Raw genomic sequence first — 27,305 nt, 5'->3', positions numbered from 1 at the left:
AATCGCCGAGTGGAAGCCCTCGTAAAATGCGCGGCTATAGGAATCGAGGCTATCCTAGCTAAGGAAAAACAGCTTGTTTATTGCCGAGAGATAAGAGGGCAGAAGCAAAACTCTTGGGTATATTGCAATGATCGCACAAGACGCCGCGAAAAATGCATCATTCGCTCTCATCATACGCTATCCCGAACCAGGCCGGATCTCTCCGGCGCATCAAAATAAATCGTCAAACTGCGCGTCTCTCCCTCGTCCAGTAGTCGCCATACGGATATTATAATTTAACGATCGCTCGCATACTTACAGCGAAAAAGTCAACCGCACGGCCCATCATCCTAGAGAACGTTATACATCCAGCGAGATGCAGATAGGCGCAAAAAGAAAAAAAAAAGAAAAAAAAAAGAAAAGAAAAAGTGTCCGATGCTGCAGCGAGAGGCGCCGTGTCGTGTATACGCTCGCATATACGCCCAGAGGGCGAGGATAAGGATAAGGACTCGAGGATGCCGTAGGGGAAATATCTCGTCGGCGCGTCGTCAAACAGGTTCCTCCTCTCGCTCTGGAGTTGCGCGCATAAATAAATAATAACCGAACGCGCCATACGGCTGTCCCTCGAGTCGCTGACACACGAGGAGGAGGAGGACTGGACTTGTGCCGTGTTGTAGAGTGGCGCGGCTATATGCGCAGGATATTAGAGAGGAGCTTATCTGCGGTGCCGACGCGTGTCATTGGCCTTGCCGCGAGCCTGCTCCGGTTACGTTCATTAGGCTCGTTAACATTCGATAAGCGTGGGAGAGGCGGTGCCCTATGCAACGCGCCCTTTCGCCCGTGGTGAAGGATAATATAGATAGGATATCTCGGCCTTGCTTTTTCGTCGAGCCTAATTAAGACCTATAGATAGGCATATTTTATATCGAGACTCTTTTAACGGGCCCCCGTTCAAGTCGCCAACTGCAGCTCGAATTATATTGCCCAACGGTAATGCGAACGGCATCCGCGCTGCTGAAGAGCCGCATCAGAGAGCTTTTTAAGGGCCGCGAGCGAGCGCGCGGTAATCAAATCGCGTATATAAAAGTTCGAGCGAAGCGATGAGATGCGGTGTAAAATAACGAGCGAACGACGTTGGAGTATAAAATGCCCCATCTCCCGAGAGAGATCTTATTCGCGCGGCGAATGAAAATAATTACCGATATTTTTTTTCGAGCCGGCCGAAAGTATTCGCGACAGGTCGAGATATTGATTTCGATTATTAATAGAGACTCGCGACAAAAGCCTGCGCGTCGTATATAAATCAAGAGACGCGGACGGATAAACGCGAAATATTCCAGCCGAACAGTTATACATATACTATATAGCTGTCCCCGTGCTGCGAATCTTAATTGCGCGGATGTAAATCACCGGCGCGCTTTTCAATTATGCGAGACTATTAACGGCCTGGCATTAGAAAATTCGCGCGCGAGACGAATGCCCCGTAGAAGCAAACGAAAATTATATACGACTCTTATCCGCGTTATTATCCGCGAATATTATACTCGGAGCCAAAGCCAACATCGCGTCCACCTTCTTACCGCTCCAATTCCCCGTTAATTGGCCTCGCTCGCTTCGAGCGGAGATTTCGCGCGGGCGCGGCTCTCTCTCTCTCTCTCTCTCTCTCAACTCCTTTATCCTCGCCGCCTATGCGATGCAGCCACATATACCTCCGTGCAGGCTGCACTTGCGCGCGCGTGGCCTATCCGCGCATAAATTACCGACGGCAGCACGAGCCGGAGACGCTAATTACCGGCGGCGATTCGATATATATTTTCTTCTGCTGCACATGCGCGTGCGCATACTAGCGGTTAACCGGTAGCCGCGTGTTTTACAGCGCTGCCAGCAACAGCAGCGGCCTTTCCCTCTTTTTCTCTCTATCTCTCTCGGAGCGCCGCGAGTTTTCGTCCTTTTTGCGCGCGCGACTCTTATTCCGATGAATGAACGCGCGCGAGCTGCGGTAGAGAGTATATATAGCTATCTCTACTGTTGAGCTCTCCTGCGTACATCTTTATTATGCCGGATTTGCGCGACGCGAGCAATTACCGCGATTTTTAAGCTGCTTTCCTGCGTACTTGCACCGGCTGCGTGATTTATTTCTTAATTACCGCGCGTGCGCACGACGATTAGTATATAAATCATAAATCCATTATCCTTACGGTACAGCGCTTCGCGCGCGGGGAAATGTGCGGCTCCTGTGTTCCGTCCGCTCAAGGCATTCCATAGCGGCTCTGCGGATTAATTAAAATCCAGAGAGGAGCCGCCGAGAAATTGGAATACTATATATACACACCAAGCTAAAGGATATCCCCAAGAAATCGAATATACAGTAGGGTATAACGTCGCTGCATTCCGCGGTTGTCGCGCGCGCGCGTGCGCGGCACTTAGAGAGAGAGAGAGAGCAGCAGCCCTTCATCTCTCTCTCTCTCTCTCTCTACTCTCGGCGGCGTTGTTGTTGTCGCTGCTCTTTTTTTCGCGAATCCCGGTGGCTCGCAGCGCGCGGAGCAAATGATGCATGCCGCGGCTCATTTTTCGTCCCAAGGACGGCCGCCGGCCAAACGAGCTGCGAAGCTCGCGCGCGTAAGAGAGAGAGAGAGAGAGAAGGTTCAAGGTGGAGCTGCAAAAGGAGAGAGGATGCGCGAGCGGCGGAATGCAGCCGCGAGAGGAGGTGGAGGAGGGGGGGGGGAGGGAGGAGTGCTCCGCACACGCGCTGAAAAATCACGCGGCCCGGCCCCCTGCCGCTACCTGCGTGCTGCCGTTTGCAGAGCATCTGCTCAATACATTATAGGTAGGTACGCGAACGCTGATTAGTCGGCGAGTTTAGAATATCTCGTGTGAGTGTCGTAGTGTGTCACACTTTTTTGTTTATTACACAGTGACTGATGCTGGTGTCCAGTAGCTCGAGTTCGATTCGGATTCTCTGGATATTACAGTTTTTCCTCCATTCGAATCTCGCGCGCGAGGATCACGTGTCGCTGATAAAGACGACCTCTACACCTCGCGGAATTCCAGGAGGAATTTCAAATCAGCGTCCGGTTGGCGGGCGCCAGCAGAGGGCAACACCTACCGTATACCTGTGCGCGGCAATAATATAGTTCGCCAAATACTCAAATAGTGCTCCACATATCCCGCCTACGTCATTAAAAAGCCGCAAGAGACTAGATACCCCTACCCCTACCCGGTCGCGAAATCAGAAGTGCGCGGGCCGCGGATAGCACGTCGGAGCGGCTTTTTCTCTCTCACAGCGCAGAGGCAGCTAAATAGTTATAGGTTCTTAGTACTTTTCCACCGCGATTCGCGAAGGACACCGCCGTCAAGAGGAGGTGCGCGCGCTTTATACTTACTTTGAGGTTATAGAGACGACAGAGTCATCGTCGGTCAAGGATAAGCCGTTACACATCAGCGTCCGTCCCTGCGAGCGGTTGGTTGCGCGAAAAGGTAATCGCTACAGCTTCTATGCTTGGCTCACCTGTTAAAAGGTGAGCAGATTAGAGCTTTGCAATAGCGGATTGTGTTTGGGTATCGTATACAGAACGCGATCCTGGACTGGAGTAGCAGTACCTTCGATTCGACGGCTAGTAGCGAGAAACGAGCCAAGATGAGCGACGAGATCACCAAGGAGTCAACTCAGACTGTTGAGGTATATACTATGCACGAGAGGTTATCAAGGCGGTTTGCTTGTTTACTTGTTTTTCTGTTTACTTGTACACTATCGTGATTTTGCTACTTTGCAGCCGTCGGCCAATGACATCGAGAAGCTGGAGGAGGCAAAGCTCAAGGCCAAATTTCCAGCTGTGGGAGGCAAACCCATCAGTGGGCACTCTGCGTTCCTGCAGAAGAGGCTAGCAAAGGGAGTGAGTATTTGTTTGCTTTGCCAGCTTCTCTCGATAGAGCTAGTGTGTGCATGCTAATCGTTGATAATTTTCTTGACGATTACCCGACAATTGTGCCAAGAAGATTTCAATGTCAAATTCCTCTCGAGACAGTGCTGCATATTTAATTTTGCTAGCAAAAAAAAGAATCATTGAACAATTTTTCCAGCAAAAATTCTTCGACTCTGGAGACTACCAAATGGCCAAACAAAAGCAAGCAGCCAAGCCTAAGCCAGCTGGAGTTTTGCCAACTGGCGACGCCATACCTACACCCGAAACTGTGCCACAGCGCAAAACTTCAATCATTCAACAAAAATTCAACACGTCAACGAGTACCTCATAAAGTTTTTTTACTTAATCGTGCCATTGACGGACGTAATCGCGTTAAAAATGATTAAAAATAACGTCCAACTCGTTAAAGTCTGGGTGCCTGAATGTGAGAATCACGTGGAAGAATGTGATGCACTTTGTTGATTCTCAATGATTTTCCGTTATACATGTAGACGCATAGTGCTCTGTAACAATCTTTTTTTTACACCATTAATTTTAATATTGTAGGTACGGAAGTGTTGAACATCCAACCGATATTCCCTTATTGGTGGCTTGACTTAAAATTTCTGCTTTGCTACTCTGTAAAATGTCCAACAGATTGATACGGATGAAATCACCAATCTGATTCCACCAGTAAGAGTTATGAGGTTATCCAGAGCACTTGTTAAACCTAAAAGAGTCCGTGTACTTTATTTATTTGAATTTTTAAAAATCCTTAAGCATTATATAAGTAAAAATTATAAGTCAAGGCACTGCAGAGAGGGCACCAATATGTCAGATTTTTAACATTTCTGTGAAGAAATAGGCATAGGTAACCATATTTTATTTATAATTCCTAGTTTATCTTCCAAAAAATATGAGTCTCTGAATATTACCAGTGCTTTGGTTAAGCATTTAAAATTAAGAAAACATTGTAGTAGGAGCCCTTACTGTTAGTTTTTTCTTTTTCTTTTAACTAGAAACTAGAACAGGGAACAAACGAAATGTAACGGAAAAAGAATAAATGGTTAGGACACCTATTTATTTCATTATAACCTTAAAGAAGCAATCAAACTGAATAATGAAATTCAAAAAGCCAGGATAGAAGTGTAGTAAAGATCAGCCGCTAAGAGAAACGTTACAACTTGCTGTAACTCACACATACTGTACAAGATTATTCGCATGTGCATTTTGAAAATTCGCTGTGATGTGCTTAGTGAATCTATTTTCGTATAAGAACTCGAAATGTGAAAAAATATCGGATATCATCTTTTCAAGTATTAAGTAATTGTAAAACGAATCACAGTTTCGGTTATTGTAAACTACATTTAGTAATACACTATAATTAAAACATACTCGTTTCATTTCTTACCTTATTATATTGTAACATAAAAATGATTCTAATAATGAACACAAAATATTATGATGATTAATTTATTTAATAAATGTAAAGAGATTTTAAATCCCTAAGACAAAGCATTCTTTGGACCAACTTACATTACATTATTGTCATTAAAGTACTAATAATGTTTCAATTGCAAATATTCGCACGGTCGAAACTCCATATATTGTAACTAAAAAGTAGCATTTTCGTATTATGACTTAAAATAGAAACTACTTAATGTTGCACCTTAATGTCATCTTATTATTTTACATATTTTATAGTAAAAACTTAATTCACTAATTTAACGATTTCTCTTTTATAGAAGAAACGATAACTTCTTATGCACATTTTCTTATAACTTTACCTTATCTAACTACCAAATTTTTGTGTTCTCATTGTCCCCAAATTAATTCAGACAGTCAGTCTTATATTCATAATTATAATTTTTTACACTATGACCATTTAACAAATAATATAATTACGAATCACATGGGAAATTAAGTATAATCTTCTATGATTGCTTTCCACAAAAAAAGAACACCAGTAATTTTAATAGAAAGAAACAAAATAAATCATGCAATGCAATGAGCAAAATGAATTTTGTTAATGCCATTCATACACGCATTAGTAATTTCAGTTGCAAAAAGGCACTTTTATTTTCATATTCACAATATGTACATGCCGCACTTTGTATCACCATTGATTCAACATCGCATTGACACCAAGATACATTGCTAGTTTAGTGCATAGAAGTGTAATGATAGGTTTCTAATAGAAATATACAACATCATAACAACAAATTTAGTAGTGGTAACAAAAGTAGAGCTAAATAAGTAAATCTTACTTATTCGAGAAAAAGATATAGCTCAGAAAGAAAAGATATAATCGAATAAATTATTGTGAGCTTTTTGAGCTGTTCTAACAACTTCAAAAGTCTCAAAAGTAAAGAAAAAAAACAGATTTTTTCCATAACATAACGAAAAAACGTGTTAAAGAAGATAAATTTACAAAGTATCACAAATATTCAACGGCCAGTAACTTTTTTTCAACGTAAGTAGGTAACCGTTGATTGTTTGACGCGACACGAATGGATATCATGGATGACGCCGTGTGTAGAAAAGAGTTCGTTAATAAATTCCTGACTTTTCGTTAACGCTTTGGAACAGTTACTTTAAGATTGGCGAACGAGCTAGATTCACCTTTTGATTGAATCTGCCGAGGAATCTGATCCCTGGACAATTGTTTTTTTCCGTTGGCTAATTGCTTTAGCGCTTCCCCCGTTATTCTTTATACATGTCTTCTATCAAATTAGCGTATTGCTTCACAACAACGTTTCGCTTGAGTTTCAACGTTGGTCCCAGTTCACCTGTCGGCACGGAAAAGTCATGGGGTAGGATTCTGAACTTCTGAACTCTCTGAGCGTTGCTTATCGCTTTTTCGTTCGCTCGGGTGATTGCTTCTTCTATTCCCTTGTAAATCTGAAATGAGAAAATCGGGTTTCCGTTATAATCGCTACTACAAGTTTATACAACAAGGTGTTGATTTTAAACTTACAAGTGGGTCTTTAGTTTGCAGCACTTCGGACAAAGTTTTTGCTTTGCTTCCCAAGCCCTTTACCCACTTCCTAGCATCTGGAGATAGTGCATCTAGGGGTTCTCCGGTGTCAATATTCATTTCAGTCTGTGAACACGAGAAATCAATCGAGTTAATGAATAAAGTAAACGCTTCCGAAATAAATTTCATAAAAGAACTATACGAACCTTTAGCGTGACTAGCATAGTCAAGTACTTTCTTCTGTCTCCAATGAGCATGGCGTTGCTCAAGGCCGGACATTCCTTCTTCACCAACTCCTCGATATGCACTGGCGGAATATTTTCACCTCCGGCCGTGATTACCAGTTCCTTGATTCTTCCCGTCACGTACAAGAAACCATCGCTGTCAATCTTGCCAAGGTCACCACTGTGCAGCCAATTGTGCTCGTCTTTCGTGCCCTTGATCTTCTCTGGTTCGTTCAAGTAGCCCATGAAAACGTGTCGTCCACCCATGCAGATCTCACCCTCTCCTGTGTTGTCCACGTTGTCCAACTTGGTGAGGAATCCCGGAAGAGCGCGACCCACGCTTCCTAGTCGGAAAGCATTGCTGGTACCGAGCGAATGAGCACCGGCGCACTCAGACATGCCGTACGCGTCGATGATGACTATGTCTAGACTCATGAAGTACTTCTTGACTTCGGTACTGAGGGGTGCCGCCGCCGTGCCGAAAACGTGGCAGCGGTCGAGACCCAGCGCCGCCTTGACCTTGCGGAAAATCAACCACTTGGCTATCAGGTAACTCCAGGACTTGTACTCGACACCGTTCATGCGGTCGAGATTGTACTGCAGACCCTGAGCCTTGGCCCAGTTGGCGATCCACGTCTTGATCGGTCCGTTGTTTCGGGCCACTGCCTGCATCTTCTCGTATATCTTCTCCCACACTCGCGGAACACCAAGAAAGGCGGTTGGGCGGGCTGCTACGAGAGTGTCGAGGAGGCTGCCCTTCAGGGCGTTCTTGTCGGCGAAGTAGACGGTCGCAGACATCAGCATGCAAGTAAAGATATCTACAACCTAGATCGAACAAAAAAAAGTTAACGTCCATCCGTTCATTCAAGTGTTAAAAATGGCGGAATGCGCGTCGATATTTACCTGTGCAGCCACGTGCGACAGGGGCAAAAAACTAATAACGGTTTCCTGCGCCTCTCTGTTCAGATCGCCGGCTGCCAAGATAGCTCTAGCGTCGGTCAGAAGATTATCGTGGGTCAACATTACAGCTTTCGGATTGCCAACGGTTCCCGACTGCAATACAATATACGCACAGCGTTAAATTAATGATGATATCTCCCTTGCCAAATAGCCAATCGAGCATTGAACTTACGGTATATACAAGCGTGCAGCACTCGTTTATACCGATGGTCTTCAACACAGTCTCCAACTGATCGTCTGACTGCCTCTGGCCTATTTCTAACAGTTCGTTCCACTGCAAATCGGAAGAGAAAAGGAAAATTAGTATACTCCCGAGCATAGCGTTAATCGAGCGCGCAGCGCTCATTATACACTTGTTAACATACACTCAGCACATCCTTCGTACTGGGAATTCCGTCGTACTGGATGATGGCTTTGAGTTTCGGAAGATTTTTCTTAATCTCCAGTATCTTCTCGAGCTGCTTGGCGTCCTCGACGACGATTATATTGGCTCGACTGCTCTCGGCGCAGTACTGGCATGCCTCGGGCGAGTTCGTTGTATAGATTCCAGCAGCGAAACCTCTGCGGGCAAAAAGAACATCGTTCATGACACAAACGCGACGTCCGGCACGTCCGCACCTTATCCACTGATTTTCAGCTTACCCTGCGTAGATAGCCGCGATGTCCGAGATGAACCATTGCGGCGCGTTGAAGCCGAGGATGCAAACGCTGTGGTGCCTCTCCAGGCCGAGGTGAAGGAAGGCTTTGGCTACGGTCCTTACTTGGCTCTCGTATTCTCTGAAAATTTTCGATTCGAGAATGAGTGATGCGTCCGGAGCATAAGAATATGGGAGATGCGTGTACGTACTTGTAGCTGTAGGTGGTTCTCTGTCCGTCAACTCCGGGTCTGGAAATCAAGGCCGGATGATCGGGATACTTGCTTGCCACCCGCTTCAAGAGACCGGGAACTGATATAGGCGCGTAACTCTCGTCGGCCGGGTTATCCAGTTTTATCCGGACTCGACCGTCCGGCTCCCAAGTCGTATCAACGTCCGAACTCAAGATTTGATCGGGACCTGTGCGACAGAGTAGTCTATTGTTTTAATCGATACTACGATGCGTATAAATGATAAAGCTCAGACATATTTTCGATACTTTATCAATTCGCATCGAACGATCGAGATTAAAATACAGGGATTCAAGGCAAAATCGACCAACGACTTAATTCTCGGATCACATCCCTCGAAAACAACGATAATAACGCGCGATATTAAGCATGCGCAAATGCACAGCATCAGCGCGTGTGCTATCGGACGTATTTGCGTTTTATCTAAATTTTTTTTTTTTTTTTTTTTTCGATAGATCAGAAGATGGTCACGAGACGTAATAAGTCAAGTGTACGTAAATATGCAAAGGACTGACCTTCCAGCCCCGTTGCACTCGCCACTGCGTATCGTGGAACTGTGTGATTTGGCGCCTGAAAGTCAAACGGTTATCCGTTTAAAAAATCAATTAAATCGCCGAACCCACTTTTTAAATCCTAAATAAATAAATAATTCAAACGAAAAGATACATCACCTTGTCATTCTTGCCGAAGCCGTTTGACATGCCGTTGGATATGAGCGGCTGTACGGCAGCCATGTCTGGAAAACAAGGAAAAAGACTCGGTCAGTAAAAGAGGCAAAAGAGAAGAAAAGGTCGAGAAAAAATCCAAGCATTCAAATGAGCCGCTCGAGGAATAAATCAAATTTGTCACTCTGACATAAGAACACACACACACACACACACCTGCGAGTATATCGTACGAGTATACGTGCTTCCCTGTCGGCTCCACGACTCGGAGTGAGCATATCGCTCGAGCGAGGCTCGCTTATAAGTAACAAACACATCATACCTGAATCTCGTCCGCGGGGCCGTGTAATTAGCCGCAGTCGCGTTTAAGAAATAACATGGAATTAGGCGCCTGGCGCTTCCTCGGACGCGCGTCCATACGTTATATACCTATGATATATACTATACATTTATTTACGAATTAGCCGAGCGAGAGACAAAAAATGTGTTCTATACGGAGCCACGTACGGTCGCTCGAGTGGCGCATACACGTGTTGTATATAGTGCAGCAGTCCCCCAGTTAATTTTGGACTGGTTCTCCTGCAATATACAGCGGCGCACTTGACTCTGTGCGCCACTTCTTGTTTTTCGCATTTTTTCCTGTGCACATCGCCATCGCGCGAGACGCGAGGATTGTATAGAAGTGCCTCATACTCCGTGTGTGTATATAACGTATACACACGACGAATGGCTTTACGTAAAGCGGCGAGGGGATTACATGCGCGCGTAAACAACAACAATTGCGCGAGGGGAAAAAAAGGCGCAATATAATGAATGCACAAGTCTGCGGAATACCTTGGTTGGCAAAGTCGTCGAGATTGCCATGGTTCCAGATACTCTGGAGGATCTTGAAGACGTAGCCGAACATCCTGACGACTGCTCGGCTCTATTTTTCTATCGTAATTATTGCTCTGGCGAAAAGAAAAGCTTCTCTTCTTCGACGATGACGAGAGGAGGGTTGGGAGGGGGGAAGGAGCACACGCTGTGTATACGTATATGTACGATGGTGAATCAAGGTTGCGGACAGAGCAGAGAGCACCGGGTATTACCGGCGGCTCCTCGAGCAGCTCATCCTCGGGACGACGTTGTTGAAATATCTCGGCGATTATTATTGTTGCGGCACACGCACACACTGCGTCAGAGAGGGACAGAGCAAGAGAGAGAGAGAGAGAGAGAGAGAGCCAAGCGGAGCGGCGGTTTGCGTCGAACTATACCGGAGAAGTGTGGTGGCGCGAGCCTACCCCCCTCCCGGGACGTTCGCACCCTTTGCGCGTCAGAAATCAATAGCGGAGCGCATCAGGCCACTTTTCGCGCCAATTTCGAAAATCTTCCCGCGACTGCGCACACAGCATCGACTGCGCCGCGGGGCGTCAGCTGAGGCTTTTCTCTCTTTTATTTTCTATTTTCCAAACGCACACGTAGCACTCGTGTGTCGATGCAGGAAAGATGCGTCTATTTACGCTGAGGCGAGCTCGATAAGGAGAGAATCGTATGGAGTGAGCTTGGAGATAAGAGAAGCTCGTGATGGGCTTATGCGCAGCGAGGGATGGATATACGTATAGGTATATAGTGAGAGAACACAGAGAAGTGCTATACATCGAACTCGGGTCGTGGTCTGATTCCCGGTGCTGCTGCTGCTGCTGCGGGAAGCTTGTATATATATAGGAAGCGGAGCCAATATTGACCTTTTACCGGTTCGGCGCTTATCTCGGGGTTCGAATCTATTACGCGCTGTTTCGTAATGAGCAGAGCGAATGTGGCGATGTTTGATAGGTCGTTACGAAATTTTTCGACGGACTGGTATAATTCGGGTTTTTATCTTCAGGGACGCACGTGTGTGTGTTTTGAGAAGGAAGTGTTGTACGAAAATGAGGGACTGTGTTGGCTGAGACGCGGGAAATCGTAAACTTGGCGGAAACAATATAACGAAATTAAGCTTGATTAAAAAACACGGTCGGTAAAGTCGTTTACTACTCTCTGCTGAGGAGTGTGCAACGAGCGCTGAACTTACAGCGAACTTGATGATTTTTTAATGAAGGGTATATGGAGAGAAAAAAAGTTGAATGAAAACTGAATAGCTGGGCTATGAAAAATTGCTGAATACATCAAAGCGAGGTTACTGTTCGATCACTGTGATGGCTAATTAGTCTCATTAAAGCCAAGGTTACGACAAAAAAAAACGTCGCACACGATACGATCGCCGCTGAATTAGAATGCCGTCGATAACGAATCGAACAAAAAGTACGCACCGAATTTGCCTATCAAATTAAACTCTTGGCGTCCGATACAAATTTCCTTGACATCTACTTGTTATCGAGTAGTTCGCGAACGGCCGGATGAATGAAAGTATTTTGTATAATCGATCGAGTCAGCGAATACTTATATCAAGGATCGTCTGCGCACCTGCAATTCTATATCGCGATGTCATTGTATTGCTATTTTGCACGAGCACGGCTTTATATTTTAAGCATTTTGCTATCGAGGGAAAAATCCCACACCCAGGTAATGCAATAAACCTATCGCCCACTGAGCGTTTCGAGACGCGCCGTTCCCGGTCCGCGGATTAGGATGTACAATAAAATGCTTCATTTTTTATATGCAGGCGAAATGTGCATCTAAGCTGCGGACCTCTGCTGACTGTAGCCCTCAGTTCAGCCCTAGCACTCGACGAGGAAAGACCTCTTACGCTCGAGTCTGCTCTGCGCCAACATTTTTTCCTACAAATTGTATTCTTTTTGTTATAATAAATACTGATATTTTTACTCTAAAATCGATTGAGTTTATTTTGATTGATAAATTCAATAATTGCATCTAATAATTTAGAGGAAAAAAAGTAGTCTAGACGTTTAATACGATTTCATGAAATCGAGCTACTACAACGTTAACCTAATTACAGTTCGAGAATCACTTGGTAGCGTATCTTTCATCGGCGAGACGTGCGTATTAGACGAGTTACGTTATCTTCCGATTACTGTATATTAATCGCGATAAATTCCGATTACTAATTGACTCACTTATACACTAAAATGTAGAACCGCAGCAACGTACGTTATGATTCTTTTTTTTTTCCTATAATAAACTAAATCAAACCTACTACAACTTGTCGCGCATGACAAAAGCGCTTATCACCGAAGCGTGACGGTATATAATTGTAATAGCTCTCGTGCGACACAAAATTTCTGTAACGTAGACATATCCTTGTCACAACACACAACAAAAAAAAAATACTCCCACGCTTACAACAAAGCACATTCATATAATGACCCTTTGATGAGACTAAAAATTAGGCAGATATCCAAGGATGAAAAAAAAATCCGCAACTTCATGCCCATTTTCTGCATAAACGTAAGAAGCTACAACATTACAACTGACAAAACTCATTCCAACTCGTCATCGCAAGAGTAACTATATAATGTAATTCGTAACTTTGTCGAAGAAACCCGTACAGTTGCATTCGCAATTTGCATCTGAGATTCTAAAAATTTTCCGAAGCACCGCACTCGGCCTTACGTTACATCTCCCGATGTTTACTTTTCTCTCTCCATATACCCATCAAGTGTATCCATGAGTCGCCTCGTGAGCCTCTACACACGAGGAATAATAAAAGCACAGTCGCATGTCTCTCTCTCTCTCCCGAGTCTATAATTAAATCTATATACCCGTCGTCGTGTCCTTTGTACACGGCGACTTGCGTACTTTTTTGCGGGAATTCAAAAACGCGAGCGCGTCGTTGCGCAAGTTCCCCTTACGCAATGCGCGCGTGTGTGTGTGTGCGCGCGATGGCGAAAAGATTTTCCGAAAAGATCCTAGCACTGCAAGTTTTTGGAATACCTAAATACGCACGTGCGCGCGATAGTCGAGCGAAACCGGTTTTTCTATATACAGCCTTGATGCTGGCACACGACCATCAATTATACCGGGCTTTTAGAAAACATCTCTCTTTCTCTCTCTCTCTCTCTCTCTCTCTCTCTCTCTCTCTCTAATTACCCGTTTATCAAGACGATGATTTTCAAAATTTAGCAGGTATATAAGTATGTGCAACACGCGCGGCTTACGTAACACCCGGACGTCGCGCATACGTTAATTAATAAACGATTTTTCAAGTCATTGGCGTACACCAGACGCGAAATAATATTGTCTGTGAATGATTAAAACGAAAAAAAAATGTATAGTTTCGCCCGTCGTACTTATACGCGAACTAACTGATTTTACCATGGCTGTAAGTGCACCGAGCGATCGGTGTCAGTGGGACGTATTTTTATTTTCGCCGCGAGAGAGCTGAGCCTCCGAGATTGCCTCTCTTTTAAGCGAAACTACACCGTCGTGAACTTTGTATACTCGTTATACTTTACCTAGTTATGTTAGCGAAGGGTAGACGTGTACAGACTGCAATCGAAGCAAGGCAAGCTTGTAAGTACGACTCTTCGCAAAGTAGCCGTACTTATAGCAGAAACAATATCATCGGACAGAGAGTTTACACACTGCAGTAGTAGTCGTCTAAGTTTAGATAACGATTTTGGTCTTGTGTGTACGTTATCCACGGCGCACAACGTTTGCAACGCAGAAAAATCAAATGACTCACAATGTACTACAGTCGTAATAGCGTATGGAACTTTTGCAGACGTCCGTTTTTTCCCTCGAGCTGATAAGTACACTAGCTGCTGATGCGGAAATCAATCCTGGATTCGAGAGGGAGAGGAAAAACGGTCGGCGTTATCGTGCCGCGGTGGGTTTTATTTACGATACGCTCTATCAAGTGCTTGTATAGAGGACTGGATAGGTATGACAGCTGAGAGCAACGTTTTTGATCGCTGTTACCTCATCGCGCTTTGTTAAAAAAAAAAAGAGGCTTAGCGCGACCCACATCCGCGTGTTTTCAAAATAATTTTTTTTTTTTTCAAAACAACACCCGCGTGTCTCGCAATAGTATAAAGTCAAGTTCGACGAAGAAGCCACGCTCTATCATACGTCTTTTTCGCATCGGCAATACTGCAGCGTGTTGCCCAACCGCGGCACACGAACGAGTGAAAATAAACTCGAGTATCTTCTAAAATGTCTCTTCTCTAATCTAAACCCAAACAACAGCATCGACGTTCAATATCAAACTTTGTTATTGTAATGAACTCTACTCTCTCTCTCTCTCTCTCTGCGCGTTTATCGCGATTCTGGAAAAAATCGGAAACATCCAAACCAATATCCTTATCGCTCTCTTTTTTTTGCAAACAAGGTATAAACGCCAACATCGTTTATAATCTCTCTTTCAGTCGTAAACATTACGCAGGCAGTCGTTCGTCGGATGAAAAGTAAGTATAAACGACATATCGCGTTAAACACTATTACACACGTGTCACACGACTGGCACATGATAGAAAATTTTGGCCATCAAAGTATACTCGGTCATCGATAACGCGATGAGACGCGTCGATATACTTAAGCGAATTAACGAGAATTTGTGTTCTGTTTCTCGCATTACACTTAGTATACCATAAGTATTAGAGCTACACACGAGCAGCTTTTTTTCCGGGTCGACTTCGCCGTCACGCTTGAATAGCGCCCGCACGCCGAAAATCGTATAATAATGGGGTTATGTCGGTCCACCGCCGAGCGGTTATTTCCGTTCACTCCAAAATCTATTCTAGCCCGCTTATGCACACCTCGCCCTCGACTAGCACGTACCTGGTCAAAGTAGGATAGCCGCTGCAGTGGTGTGTTAAATTAGAAATCTCCTCTCCTCTCGATTCCCTCTGTGTCTTAACAGTCTGTTGGCTATCCAACAAAGCAATGTGGCTTCCGATGGGTACCTATATACACGACACGGTGCACTCGTTGCGAGTACGCGGCGAGGAGAAGAAAGATCGGCCCGTGTTTAAAGGGCAGCGAAAACGATCTATAGCACACGCGATAGGTATAGGTATATAAGTATAGATTAACCGTCTCTGCGGCTTCGCCGGCGGCCGAAGGAGAAATGCGCGCGCGGAATGCAGCCGAGCCGAGCTGGCGCGGATAGCGGATCTTTTCGCGGAGCAGCGCGCCGCTCTCTGATTCGTCTACCCCCTCGGTCACGCCACCGGCGGCGCCGAACGTACGTTTCCCCCTATGTGTATGCGCGTTTAGCTCACTTTCTCTCGCGGCCGTTGCATCTGCTGCTGGACATGTTGCAAATTCGCGCGATGCAGATGTTGCGGGTGGGAGGCAGCCGGAAATTACGGGTTGGATACGTGTGCGATGACTAAACGGCTGGCTTGTGCCTATATATATACACACACACACGTGCTGGCTACTATATCGTATTAAATGGTCGAAGCTTTCATTGTAAACACAGAAGCGCGTTTAAATGCCCTCCGATGAGTAGTAGCGTGAAATAGTATGCGAGTGTTCGGTTATCAGCGGGACATTATTAGATAAGTATAATATACATTCGCGTTAGAAAGCCATTACTGCGTTGGATATAGCATTCGGAGGATTTAACTGTACGTGATACCTACACCATTATAATATATAGGCCGTTGTACCGATAAGTGGCACGATCAAACCGACCGCCTTTCACGTTTCCAATAGCCAAAGTGGCACCTCTAGTGGTTGAGGATTGGTACTGCTTTAGAAGATACGGTATTACACATTAGCGTGTAGTGTAAACAAATATAACCTTTCAAGTCGGCGATAAAAAGTTTTATGAGACGATAAACGACGCGAAAGTTAAATAACGTTCTATTTATCTCTAGCATGTAGAGTAGATAAATTTTAATCGAGGTTCGCAATTTTTTTAATACACAATCAAACTTGCCACCGCGTGTCACGTGGCTTTTAAAAGGCTCGCGTTTCAGCGCCCTCATGGGACTTGGAAAGTGCGCAAGCTTGTATACGCTACGCTACGCCCTACGGTCGCACACACGCAGGCAACAGCGCAGATACTCAAAGCGCACCAGTGATAATAACCTCAAAACGCTCGAGTGAACCCTTTGTTTGTTTATATCCCCTTGTTTATAGTTAGTACACGTTATACCACGATGCCGGGTACACCTCTGGACCAGACGAACAGCAGCGAGGTGAGCCAGGGTCTTCAGGCAGAAGCTCCGCAGAACATCCCCCGCGAGAATAACCATCAGAATCAACCTGCTGCGAACGGTCTCAACAACGGGCTACCCGCCAGGGAGATAACCCAGACGGACAAGCTGAACAAGCGACTGCTGGTGTCGTTTCTGAATAGAATGAACTCGCAGGCCGAGAAAGATCGGCTCCAGAGTAATAACGACAGAAGCGAAGACGAGGCCGAGGACGACGCCAGCTTTGAATGAAACGAAGAGTTCGTGAAAAAAAAATTCGTGGACGTGCAAGTGGTTTTGTAGTTTCGAGGATTTTCGTGGAAGGTTCGGCGTTTCATCGAAGTAGTATAGGTACAGGTTTTGGGACAAAAGTGTTAAGTGTCAAGTCAAGAGAGGAACAGCTGATGGGAGATTTGGCGGGAACCAGTTGCCATATTGCCCTCGTGAATTGTTAGCGATTCTCAGTTATAGCTCGTTTGTTGTAATTGAGGACTAGTGAGTATTCGACGACAATGTCAGACGCAGAGTTATCGGATATAGCCGACGACGACGACATCGTACGTCGTCACGAGAGGGAAGACGAGGATGATGATAACGAGAGCGGAGCGGAGAACCAGGACGGCAACGACTCGAACGGAGAGGTTAAGGCCGACGGCGATGAGGATAACGCAGGCGGGCAAAGGGTCGAGCCTCCCACGAAGAAAAAGATCACGAGAAAGATGTACGTCCTGAACAGCGAAAGACTTAAGGGTCGCAAGGGTGTGCACACCATAGAGAAGCTCTACGAGGGCTTCAAGTTCAAGGGAAAGGGCCACGAGAAAGAGGACCTGGACCGAGTGATGAAGAGGCTCGAGTACTGGGCCTTTAGAATTTTTCCAAAACTCGACTTTGATGATTTCTTGGCCAAGTGCGAGCACCTGGGACACAAGAAGGACCTGCAGGTCCACCTGAAAAAGTACAGGATGGGTATAATCAGTGCCGATGATTTGATGGATGCAAACAATGACATCATTGAAGAGGAGGAGAAGGAGGATGATCCTAATATTATGAGAACGGAGAGCGAGCTACTTGCTCAGATCAGGGACAATGATTTCCAGAGGCTGTTTGATGAAACTGAACGAGCAGCAGAGCCAATTTCTTAAAAATTTTTATATGAATGTATTTGAGAGAGATAAAAGATATTTATAGAAATAGGATTATAGAGTTGATAGAGTTGATAGAGTTGATAATGATATACACTTCATAGTTAGAAAATTTCTTTTATTTTATACTTAATGGAATTAATGGTTTTTGTTATAATATTATAGACTTAAAAATAAATGTATTTTATTATCATAATAGTAGACATTCTCTTCATTTTAATTTGTCCTCCTCTTCTGAGTACTTATGTACAAGACATTGTTTCCTCTGATGAATGCATCACCGTATTTATCCTTCAATTGACCATTGACATACTCCTCTGTCTGCTCCAGAGCAATGTTCATGTATCCATCCAAACATGCCAGGACTCCTAAAAAGCAATTTTACGTAAAATTCTAGTTTCACTGGGCAAGTGTTTGAGAATCAATTCTCACCTCTGTAATCCACACCACTGTTGAGTTTTACCACCACGGGTCGTCCATGGATTTGCTGGATGAATTGCGACAGTGCTTCTTTACGACTCATCTAAACAAAATTTTATAATTAACTACTGTTGCATTTGAATTTCCCCCTTTAAGGTTAAGTTTTGTTTATTTTTTCGTTACTGCAAAATCAAACGAAAATAACCATTCTATCGATAGAATTTTTATCTCAGCTATTTAAAGATCGAATGAAAATAAAAATGCAGCGCTAAAACCATTTATTTACCTTTGATTTGTTACTAAAACGGGGCAACAGTAATTTGCGTTTTACACACAACTTGTACACACACAAAGCACACTCGCGACACCGCGACGAAGCGGCGAGTGAAAAACTAACCTAAGTCAGTCGGCTTGTGGCCTGAGAGATGTTTACAGTCTCTGAATAATTTAATTTTAATATAAGTCTATTTATTTATAACGAGAAATAGATTATAAGGAAAAGAACCAAACATGGCTGCTTTTGAAGGTAGGTTATTGATTTATCGCTCCAAAACGTTGAACAACTAAATGACAGAGTTTTATTCTCTGAGATATGCTTGGACTCCAATTATTAAGTTGATAATAATTTTTCGCGTTACTTGTAGAAATGGGTGTCCTGCCCGAAATATCCAAAGCTTTGGAAGAGATGGAATGGATGTAAGTAAAATTGTCTAGCATTACTCATTGGATATATCACAATCAGATTTGTTGAGATATAAATTTTGTTGCATAGGCTCCCTACGGATGTGCAAGCGGAAGCTATACCATTGATCTTAGGTGGTGGCGATGTCTTGATGGCTGCAGAAACTGGCAGTGGTAAAACAGGTGCTTTCTGCATTCCAATATTACAGATTGTTTGGGAAACCTTAAAAGACATAGAATCTGGAAAAGCAACTGCTAAAGTTGGAGAGGCTGTGCACTGTACGTAATGCTGATAATGATATTTTTAGAATTTTTATTTTGCATTAACTTTAATACTTTGTATCCAGCTCCAACTTGGTTGCTAAGTTTATACGATAGAGGCCATGCCCTTGCAGTAACTCCTGATGGGCTTCGTTGTCAGAGTAGGGAAATAAAAGAATGGCATGGATGCCGTGCCACCAAAGGTATTCAAGGAAATGGGAAATATTATTACGAGGCAATTGTAACTGATGAGGGGCTGTGCAGGGTTGGCTGGTCAACCCAGCAGGTATATTTGATTTTCTACTTCTCTCAGTCTTTTTTTCTCAAGCTATGCTTGTCTATTGCTAAAAAATTATTTTCAATTCAGGCATCCCTGGACCTGGGAACTGACAAATTTGGCTGGGGCTATGGTGGTACAGGAAAAAAGTCAAACTCAAAGCAATTTGACAATTATGGAGAAGCATTTGGCATGAATGACGTTATTGGCTGTCTTCTTGATCTGGGAAAAGGAGAGATAAAGTTTTGGAAGAATGGAGCAGATCTAGGACCTGCATTCTTTTTGAATCAACAGCAAAAGTCGCAAACATTTTTCCCTGCTGTAGTTTTGAAAAATGCAGAAATGTCCTTTAACTTTGGAGCACAGCCATTCAAATATCCTCCGCCACAAGGTTACATTGCTGTGTGTGAAGCTCCCAAGGAACAAGTTAAGATAAATCCTGTCAACAGCAGTCAATCTCAAGCAGCTAAGGTTGATTTGAAGCCTCCAAATAATGCTCCTCAAGCAATAGTTATTGAGCCATCCCGAGAACTTGCTGAGCAAACGTTCACTCAAATCCAGAAGGTATGAAAAAAAATTGATTTATGTTCAATAACAGTGAATATAAAGTCAATAAATTTTTCAGTTTAAGAAGTACATAAAAGATCCCGAAATTCGGGAACTGTTGGTAGTAGGCGGAGAGAGCATCAAAGATCAAATCACTGTACTGAATCACGGCGTAAACATCGTTGTAGGAACGCCAGGAAGATTAGAATCACTCATACAAGACGGATGTTTATTGCTCAGTCAATGCAGGTTCTTTGTACTGGACGAAGCTGACGGTTTGCTGAAACAAAATTATGGAGAAATGATTGAAAGACTGCACAGGCAAATGCCCAAGATCACCAATGATGGAAAGAGACTGCAAATGATCGTCTGTTCCGCTACTCTGCACGCTTTTGAAGTGAAAAAGATGGCCGTATGTATCTCGAACTGGCTAGGGGTGGATTTAGTTTAGAAAAATTCCTTTAAATCATAATCATTATTCTAGGAAAAATTGATGCACTTCCCAACGTGGGTAGATCTAAAAGGAGAAGACGCGGTACCTGAAACTGTGCATCACGTCGTTGTAATGGTCGATCCCCAAAAGGATACTCTGTGGCAAAATTTGAGAAGACATATCCAAACTGATGGTGTCCATAGCAGAGACAATCTTAGAGCAACTAACACGGCTGGTAAGATATCGCTGTAAATCATAATTGGTTATTGACGAGGAAAACTCTTTTTAACGAATTCACTTTAAATTTCAGAGGCTCTCTCGGAGGCGATCAAGAAACTAAAAGGCGAGTACTGTCTTAGAGCGATCAAAGAACACAAAATGGACAGAGCTCTGATATTCTGTCGAACGAAGCTCGATTGCGACAATTTAGAACGTTACCTAAAGCAAGTCGGCGACAGAGAACTAACTTGCGTTTGCCTCCACGGCGATCGCAAACCGCACGAGCGTAAACAAAACTTGGAGAAATTCAAACGCGAGGAAGCCAGGTTTTTAATCTGCACTGATGTAGCCGCAAGAGGATTAGATATCAAGGGCTTGCCTTTCAGTTAGTATACATAATTTCAATTACTTTGTTCAAGTTTATTAATGTACAGTTTTAGCTCATTAAGAAAAAATGTTCGCAGTGATCAACATGACTCTTCCCGATGAGAAGTCTAACTACGTCCACCGCATCGGTCGTGTTGGAAGAGCTGAGAGGATGGGTTTGGCCATATCTCTGGTGTCCAGCGTTCCTGAAAAAGTCTGGTATCACGGCGAGTGGTGTTCTTCTCGAGGTCGCAACTGCAACAACACCAACCTCACGGAGCAGGGCGGCTGCTGCATTTGGTACAACGAGCAAAGAGTAAGACAAATAAAAATATGATAGATTGAAAATGAAAATTTGCAGTTGATAGATTCATTGATAAATGTTCAATGGCAGCTACTGGCAGAGATAGAGGATCACTTGAACATCACGATTCAACAAATAGAAAATGATATTAAAGTGCCGATACACGACTTTGACGGCAAAGTGACGTATGGTGAAAAGCGAGTAGGAACGGGTATGTAAAAGATAAAGAATTTAACCTAATTATTTAAGTATGTACTTCAGCAATTAAAAAAATGTGACATTCATAAAACTTTCTTATGACTACAGGATCGAATTACGAAGATCACGTCCAAGAAATGGCTCCAGTAGTAGCAGAGTTAGCGGCTCTCGAATCACAAGCGCAACTCATTTATTTAAGAAGACATCAAACTGTTCGATAAACGTAAATTACCAAAAACAAACTTAATAATTAATATTTAGAGCAAAGGTATCTTTTTTCCAAATGTTCGCAACAACAAATGAAATATTCTCGCTCTTTTCTAATCATACTTTTTGAATAAAGTCTCTGACTGCAGAAAAACAAACTGTACGTGTGTGTTTTCGTTACTTCGCTTCACATAATCCTCGATAAAATTTCAATTAAATTTTATTTAGTTAACTTTACACTTGAAAAATTATATACGTAACTCCGTAATAATTTTTTTGATTTTCATGTTTCTTTGAGAAAACACATCTTGTCGTTTCAATAAAAAATTATTCTCTAAATCATATTAAATATATGTTATATATTAATCTCAAAAAGGAAAACCATACCGCTATTGCAATCATTGGAAACACAATTGCATACATGTGAAACATAGAGGTCCAGAATTTACTGAATGACTTTGTTCATGTTTTTTCCTTCTGTTTGTTTTAATTACACATATAATTTATACACATAACTCTTAAAATACTCTCGAAAGCAAAGGTAAACAATTAACTTTCAGGGTATATATAAATGATCATACTGCGTTTTTATTAAGGATCTTCCATTTGCATTCGCTTGCGGGGCGTTTTTTCGTTAATGCGCCTTAGCGCGCACTAACTTTTTTAATTTGTTTTTATACTTATATTTAGAGAGAGAGAGAGGGGGGGAGGGGAAGGGAAAGGGAGAGACTGTGTTTCGTGTCGAAGAAAGAGAGAGAGAGAGAGAGAGAGAGAGAGAGAGAGAGAGAGAGAGAGAGAGAGAGAGAGAGAGAGAGAGAGGATAGAGTTAGAGATAGATAGGAAGAGAGAAAGATAGAATGAACTTCGGAAGAAGCATCGACCTTGCCGCGCGCACACACGACGACGACGACGAGAGAGTGACAAGCGCGCGATTTACACACGAAGCACCGCTTTAACGCAACCTTGGTCGAGTATTGTCCGACTATTCGGCAAAATCAATGCGTCCTCGGGAATCCATTGTCGGCGGTATACATTTTACTGGCTCTCCGTATGTACGTATGCGTTTCCGTGACTGTGTGTACGTGTGTGTATGTGTTTATACATGAGTTCGTAAGTGTGTCTTCGTTATAATGCTCTGTGGATTTCCGTGTTCTCTGTTATTGTTCGTGTTCTCGTCCTCTGTGTGTAAGTGAATGTGTTTCTCCGTTTTGCGTATGACCGCGTAATCTATGCATCGTCGTAATCTGCATAAACTTATGGCTAGAGTCCTCTCTTCTTTGCTCATTAATTAATTCATAATACAACAATCGTTAAGGAGACATTTATTTCATGTGGTATGCATTGTAAAAATCAACGGCCTCGCCTCGTCTCGTCTCGTTACATTTTTTCTGATGTTTTTTTATTGTTATTTCACGTTAACGTATACCTTATACTGTGTGACGTTTACGATTTACGTTACCCCTTATATAATGTATTATCTAAATTGGTTTGGTATCGCCCTTATTAACGCAGTGGCGATCGCTGAATCATTTGTACAAAGCATTAGAATTAATACTGCGATGAAAATCAGAGAACGGAAGGGAGAATTTGTTTAGCGATATAAGTGTCTCCTTAAATAATAAAATCTTATCGCGTATAGCTAAGTCGGTTTCGCTCCAATCACCGTTTCAAATTAAGGTCGTTAGTTTAAATTTACCTAAACGCGTCTTTGTTCTTCTCTCTTTTTTTATATATGCAGACAATCATCACAGAATGAGAATGAAATATTTCCTCCTCCGTCTTCGCCTCTTACTCCGCACCTTCTTGGCTTCCTCTTCGCTTATTTTCCACGTGCGTATGTGTGTGTTTATGTATTTCTCACCACATTGTTTTCATTATTTTTGTTTTTTTTTTTTATTCAATCTATATTATAGATTAGAAACACGATCGTATGTTTCGCTGACTTCTCTTATTAGATTCATTTATTTATATTTATAATGCAACTCTCTTTCTCTGTATACACGTTTTTCCTTAAATCTTATGATTCCATTCTTTGTCGCGCTACTTACACGCATGAAAATGGCACCGATAAAAAAGTTTTTTTGCTCGCTGTTTTCTAGCGCTCGTTCGATTCGCGAATTTCGACTTTTCAATTCATTCTTCACTCGCTTTGTTTTACGAAGACAGATTATTGATTCCCGCCACACATTCCGGTACATTTCTTTGTTTATTTTAGTTTATTTATTTTTTTTTTAGTTTTTTTCTGGACTATTAAATAATCTAAGTGAATCGACGTACTCTTACAGATCGCCACGATTCGCTGGTTTTCATATAGATTTCAGTCGACTCACCGCACGTCATCTATGGACAAGTGATGATTTCACGATGATTTTTTTTCCTTCTAAACACGCAGTAACAAATAAAATTTTTCAGGGAAGGATGAGACTTATGTACTTTCTATCTAGTCGATACAGCTTTCTATAGTTTTTTGTTTGTTTTTTTTTCTTTATTCTTTTCTCAGTTTATTTATCATCTCGAACGCTGCACACTGAGAGAAATGTACAATCTTAAAAATTCGCAATTTTCTATATATGTATGTATAAGCGAGAACTCATCAGTGGTCTGAATATGAAAATTGCTTGAAAGAATTGGTAAAAAGTTGCGCGAAATATTTGTGACGAGATTAGGAAAGTTATTGATTTTTCCCTTATTTTTTCTCAAAAGTTTCTAAACATTGAAAACAGTCTTGCAATGATTTTTTTTCTCTCATACAATAATCGAAGAAGAATTGCAATTTCAATGCGCTTAAAGTAAATGTTTCAGTCGTGTCGATTGTGTATATGTATGTGCCAGTAATTGACGTTGATATTCCTCTCTTATTACTTATCAGAATAACAAATATAGTACGATAACGCGAACAAATTTCAAAGGTTTCGTTCAAAATAATAACGGGTGGAGTATATGTAATGTATATATTATACGTGGACAACTGAAACATTTACTTTATTCCATGAAGTACAGGTCTTCAATAAGTGAAATCAGGATATATACTCTTAATATACTCTGGAAAGTCGTATAACAAAAACGAAATAAATCATAACTCTTTTCTCAATCGATTCAACTTAAAAAACTTCTTCAACAAAACGACGCTGTCTTCCGTTCACACTAACGCTTACACACGCATTTTGACTCTTTCGCGGCGAGAGCACGAGTCCGCATTGAATCCAGACAGTGCCGACGGCGCGTTTAAACTCATGCGAGCTAAACAAGGCAACTTGGCAAAAAACGATATCGACAATAAACCTACAAATTCGTAACCACCGTGCTTGTGATTGCGAATACAACAGTGCATGTACCAAGTGGGTGCATGAACGTGGCTCACTGGTTTTTTAGCTTCTAAACGCATTATCTTTTCTTTATAATTTTATATTTAATAATGTAATGTAATCTCTAAGCTTTAGATGCATATTAGTTCACAGGTCCCTTAGCAGTGTAAGTTAAAAGTCGTTAAATATATATTTTGTTACTCATCGTTAAAAAATTACGCACAGATTCAAAGAAATCAGATTCGGAAATTTCATCTAGAAGAATATTTTATTGAGGAAAAAAAGTAGTAACAGCTTATAAATGAGAATCACCGGGAATAGACTGAGAAATTTATATAGTATTTAATGATAAATAAACTGTAAAACGAGTACGTAAAATCTGTCGCAAAATTAGCATCGCAGCAAAAACGGAAAATCAACATACAAAGTAAAATAAAGGATTCAATTCAATTTGTACAATAACAATTAATGTAACGTGCGTTCTCTCGTTATTACAATATCGGATGCAACTTATTTCTCGTGTGAAAGCGATAAATTTCTCATATAACCTTCATTATTGTTTTATACATATTGTATGTTCGATTGTCACAGTCGCTGGTTTATTCTTTTTATATAATTGTCATTAAAATAAGTATATTGCCACTTTAATTTATAATTATTATCATTATCATCACTACTACTGCAATAATCGCAATGACAATCGTTATACAGCGAATGAATAATTGATGAGCCCTCATTATCGATATCGTTTCTTATCGAGTCGAATCATTAAACGTTAGGTGAAGTGAAATTGCCGTATACGCAGCACTGGATGGATTCGGCGGGCGATGCGTACACGAGAGCGCGACAGAATCAAGACAGGCGCACGCGCTAGATACAAATAGTAGTTATATAATTAAAACGCTCTTCGAAATACTGTAAAATCTCACAAAATACTCTTCTCGTAAAAAGGCGTGGCTGAGACTTCTACAAATCGGGTCACAGTGTTCATAATGACGAATTTAAACTCGAGAGATTCGATATACACGTGGACAAATAATTACACAACTGTACAAAAGTAATGCGCGCGACGCTGTTTTATTAATAAAGGGGTGAAGGAGAGGGAGGGGGGGGGGCAAGAGCATCAGGGGTAAAAGTGATTGGGGACGAGTGCAAAAGGGAAGCAATCGCAAGTTTTTTGTTCTATCTTTCATTCGATACGTAAAAAAAGGTAAGAGACCAACGGAATAAAAAGAGATTCAAAAGAGAGACAGACAGAGTGATGTACGCATCGCTCGTGTGTGAAGGACTTTGACATGAATGTATTCGCGGTTTGAATTTTCTTCGTGTCGTTCCTACTCGGACAGGGGGGGATAAGAGAGGTGCTCGGACAGAGAAAGAAAGACAGGAGGCTAAGAGATAAACAGTGAAAGAGAAGGCGGAGGATCAGGGTCGGGAGACAGTGAGATTAGAAATAGGTTCGCCGATGTACATTCCTCGATCGTTCGCATCTAATCTCCGAGTACTCGGACAGCGTTGCTCGCGAACGCAACTGAAGGGTTTCTCTTTATTATTCGCGCGTAACGTTTCCTCTAAAGAAAAGGAAGGATTTATACTTTTCTCCGTAAACTTAATTTGTGTCGAAGAGTCCTTGTTTCTCTTATTTCTCTCTTAGATATTCTTACTTACTCCGAGCACTGCGCTTTGTTTCTCAACGGTTTTTTTTATTCTTACTACTCATTCCCTAGTCATTTTGTTCTTCTGCGTTTCTCTTGTTCTCGTTCGCTCGATTCTCCTTGGTTTTTTTTGCACAGGTGCAGCGCGTTTTCGTGTTGTATTCTCTGTATGTTGTATCATCATCATCATCATCATCATCATCATCAACTTCTTCGTATGCATGAGTGAGTGAGAGTAGGTGTGTGTATTATTTTCATAAAATTCTGATCCTGTTGTTGTTGCATCATCACGTGTTCCTCGTTCGTTCGTTCGGGATCACTGCCCACGTTGACGGAGCACTTCGGTCGATCCGAACGCGCCGGAGGAGAGGAACCCCGAGCTGCACGATTCGCCGGATCTCGTGGCTCGGGGCCGGGATGGACAGGCGGCGAGAGATGAGTTGCGACGACCGCGTGAACCAAGTCACAAGAGCTCGTACTGTCGCAGATGCATCCGCTGAATTATGTCCCGACAATCGTTGAACACTCGCTTGATGTTTTCCGTGTCGACGGCGCACGTAAAGTGCGGGTAGCAATAGTGCTTACCGTCCCCGCTCGCCGTGCTTATGCGCTGCAA

At 42.6% G+C, this 27,305-nt stretch overlaps 7 protein-coding genes across 12 annotated transcripts in view; 4 read left to right on the top strand and 3 right to left on the bottom strand.

Annotated features, from left to right (window-relative positions):
• The first annotated feature begins 3,124 nt into the window (after positions 1-3,124).
• LOC100122452 (alpha-endosulfine) lies at positions 3,125-5,390 on the top strand. Of its 2 annotated transcripts, XM_008206793.4 has the most exons (4): positions 3,125-3,456; positions 3,551-3,658; positions 3,753-3,872; positions 4,060-5,390. In XM_008206793.4, the coding sequence occupies exons 2-4, from the start codon at positions 3,617-3,619 to the stop codon at positions 4,231-4,233; spliced, it is 336 nt and encodes a 111-aa protein (XP_008205015.1). In that variant the 5' UTR covers positions 3,125-3,456; positions 3,551-3,616; the 3' UTR covers positions 4,234-5,390. The 2 variants fall into 2 exon arrangements, with proteins under 2 accessions (XP_008205015.1, XP_001606056.1); XM_001606006.6 differs by having other exon boundaries at positions 3,129-3,658.
• Positions 5,339-15,640, bottom strand: LOC100122465 (very long-chain-fatty-acid--CoA ligase bubblegum). Of its 4 annotated transcripts, none has more exons than XM_008206788.4 (11): positions 10,428-10,857; positions 9,600-9,664; positions 9,444-9,498; positions 8,890-9,097; positions 8,685-8,819; positions 8,408-8,603; positions 8,215-8,316; positions 7,986-8,135; positions 7,065-7,907; positions 6,859-6,984; positions 5,339-6,782 (listed from the first exon to the last, which is right to left on the bottom strand). In XM_008206788.4, the coding sequence occupies exons 1-11, from the start codon at positions 10,498-10,500 to the stop codon at positions 6,585-6,587; spliced, it is 2,151 nt and encodes a 716-aa protein (XP_008205010.1). In that variant the 5' UTR covers positions 10,501-10,857; the 3' UTR covers positions 5,339-6,584. The 4 variants fall into 4 exon arrangements, with proteins under 4 accessions (XP_008205010.1, XP_008205012.1, XP_008205014.1 ...); XM_008206790.4 differs by lacking the exon at positions 10,428-10,857 and adding an exon at positions 15,309-15,640 and having other exon boundaries at positions 5,341-6,782; XM_008206792.4 differs by lacking the exon at positions 10,428-10,857 and adding an exon at positions 13,985-14,385 and having other exon boundaries at positions 5,341-6,782.
• Positions 14,878-18,013, top strand: LOC116738451 (TIMELESS-interacting protein). Its single transcript, XM_032597365.1, has 2 exons — positions 14,878-14,935; positions 16,620-18,013. The coding sequence occupies exon 2, from the start codon at positions 17,188-17,190 to the stop codon at positions 17,815-17,817; it is 630 nt and encodes a 209-aa protein (XP_032453256.1). The 5' UTR covers positions 14,878-14,935; positions 16,620-17,187; the 3' UTR covers positions 17,818-18,013.
• LOC103315856 lies at positions 16,511-18,013 on the top strand. Its single transcript, XM_008206786.4, has one exon. The coding sequence runs from the start codon at positions 16,640-16,642 to the stop codon at positions 16,925-16,927; it is 288 nt and encodes a 95-aa protein (XP_008205008.2). The 5' UTR covers positions 16,511-16,639; the 3' UTR covers positions 16,928-18,013.
• On the bottom strand, positions 17,919-18,656 carry LOC100122497 (U6 snRNA-associated Sm-like protein LSm6). The gene is made up of 3 exons (XM_001606054.5): positions 18,524-18,656; positions 18,250-18,340; positions 17,919-18,185 (listed from the first exon to the last, which is right to left on the bottom strand). Exons 2-3 carry the CDS (start codon positions 18,338-18,340, stop codon positions 18,034-18,036), a joined length of 243 nt encoding a protein of 80 aa, XP_001606104.1. The 5' UTR covers positions 18,524-18,656; the 3' UTR covers positions 17,919-18,033.
• Positions 18,598-21,892, top strand: LOC100122509 (ATP-dependent RNA helicase Ddx1). Its single transcript, XM_008206783.4, has 11 exons — positions 18,598-18,763; positions 18,882-18,933; positions 19,010-19,197; positions 19,266-19,465; positions 19,547-20,020; positions 20,082-20,414; positions 20,487-20,670; positions 20,746-21,039; positions 21,119-21,336; positions 21,415-21,535; positions 21,631-21,892. Exons 1-11 carry the CDS (start codon positions 18,748-18,750, stop codon positions 21,741-21,743), a joined length of 2,193 nt encoding a protein of 730 aa, XP_008205005.1. The 5' UTR covers positions 18,598-18,747; the 3' UTR covers positions 21,744-21,892.
• LOC100122520 (guanine nucleotide-binding protein G(s) subunit alpha) overlaps positions 21,555-27,305 on the bottom strand; it is a 19,137-nt gene continuing 13,386 nt past the window's right edge. For both annotated transcript variants that reach the window (XM_031924278.2, XM_032597363.1), the window contains exon 11: positions 21,555-27,299. In XM_031924278.2, the coding sequence (XP_031780138.1) occupies positions 27,153-27,299 (147 nt within the window). In that variant the 3' untranslated portion in view covers positions 21,555-27,152. The remainder of the gene's footprint in view (positions 27,300-27,305) is intronic.

This window comes from Nasonia vitripennis, chromosome 2 (genome assembly GCF_009193385.2).
Source record: "Nasonia vitripennis strain AsymCx chromosome 2, Nvit_psr_1.1, whole genome shotgun sequence".
NCBI classification, from domain to species: Eukaryota; Metazoa; Arthropoda; class Insecta; order Hymenoptera; family Pteromalidae; genus Nasonia; species Nasonia vitripennis.
This window is presented reverse-complemented; position numbering and strand designations above follow the sequence as displayed.

Excerpts from the sequence above, each read along its gene's own strand:
- LOC116738451 (XM_032597365.1), top strand. The coding sequence starts at position 17,188 with ATGTCAGACGCAGAGTTATCGGATATAGCCGACGACGACGACATCGTA.
- LOC100122465 (XM_008206788.4), bottom strand. The coding sequence starts at position 10,500 with ATGTTCGGCTACGTCTTCAAGATCCTCCAGAGTATCTGGAACCATGGC. Across the intron at positions 8,317-8,407 it reads GTACGAAGGATGTGCTGAGT|TGGAACGAACTGTTAGAAAT; the intron begins GTATGTTAACAA and ends TCCGATTTGCAG. Across the intron at positions 6,783-6,858 it reads TGCAAACTAAAGACCCACTT|ATTTACAAGGGAATAGAAGA; the intron begins GTAAGTTTAAAA and ends TTCTCATTTCAG.
- LOC100122452 (XM_008206793.4), top strand. The coding sequence starts at position 3,617 with ATGAGCGACGAGATCACCAAGGAGTCAACTCAGACTGTTGAG. Across the intron at positions 3,659-3,752 it reads AGTCAACTCAGACTGTTGAG|CCGTCGGCCAATGACATCGA; the intron begins GTATATACTATG and ends GCTACTTTGCAG. Across the intron at positions 3,873-4,059 it reads AGAAGAGGCTAGCAAAGGGA|CAAAAATTCTTCGACTCTGG; the intron begins GTGAGTATTTGT and ends CAATTTTTCCAG.
- LOC100122497 (XM_001606054.5), bottom strand. The coding sequence starts at position 18,340 with ATGAGTCGTAAAGAAGCACTGTCGCAATTCATCCAGCAAATCCATGGA. Across the intron at positions 18,186-18,249 it reads CAGTGGTGTGGATTACAGAG|GAGTCCTGGCATGTTTGGAT; the intron begins GTGAGAATTGAT and ends ATTGCTTTTTAG.
- LOC103315856 (XM_008206786.4), top strand. The coding sequence starts at position 16,640 with ATGCCGGGTACACCTCTGGACCAGACGAACAGCAGCGAGGTGAGCCAG.
- LOC100122509 (XM_008206783.4), top strand. Across the intron at positions 19,466-19,546 it reads TTGGCTGGTCAACCCAGCAG|GCATCCCTGGACCTGGGAAC; the intron begins GTATATTTGATT and ends TTTTCAATTCAG. Across the intron at positions 20,021-20,081 it reads CGTTCACTCAAATCCAGAAG|TTTAAGAAGTACATAAAAGA; the intron begins GTATGAAAAAAA and ends TAAATTTTTCAG.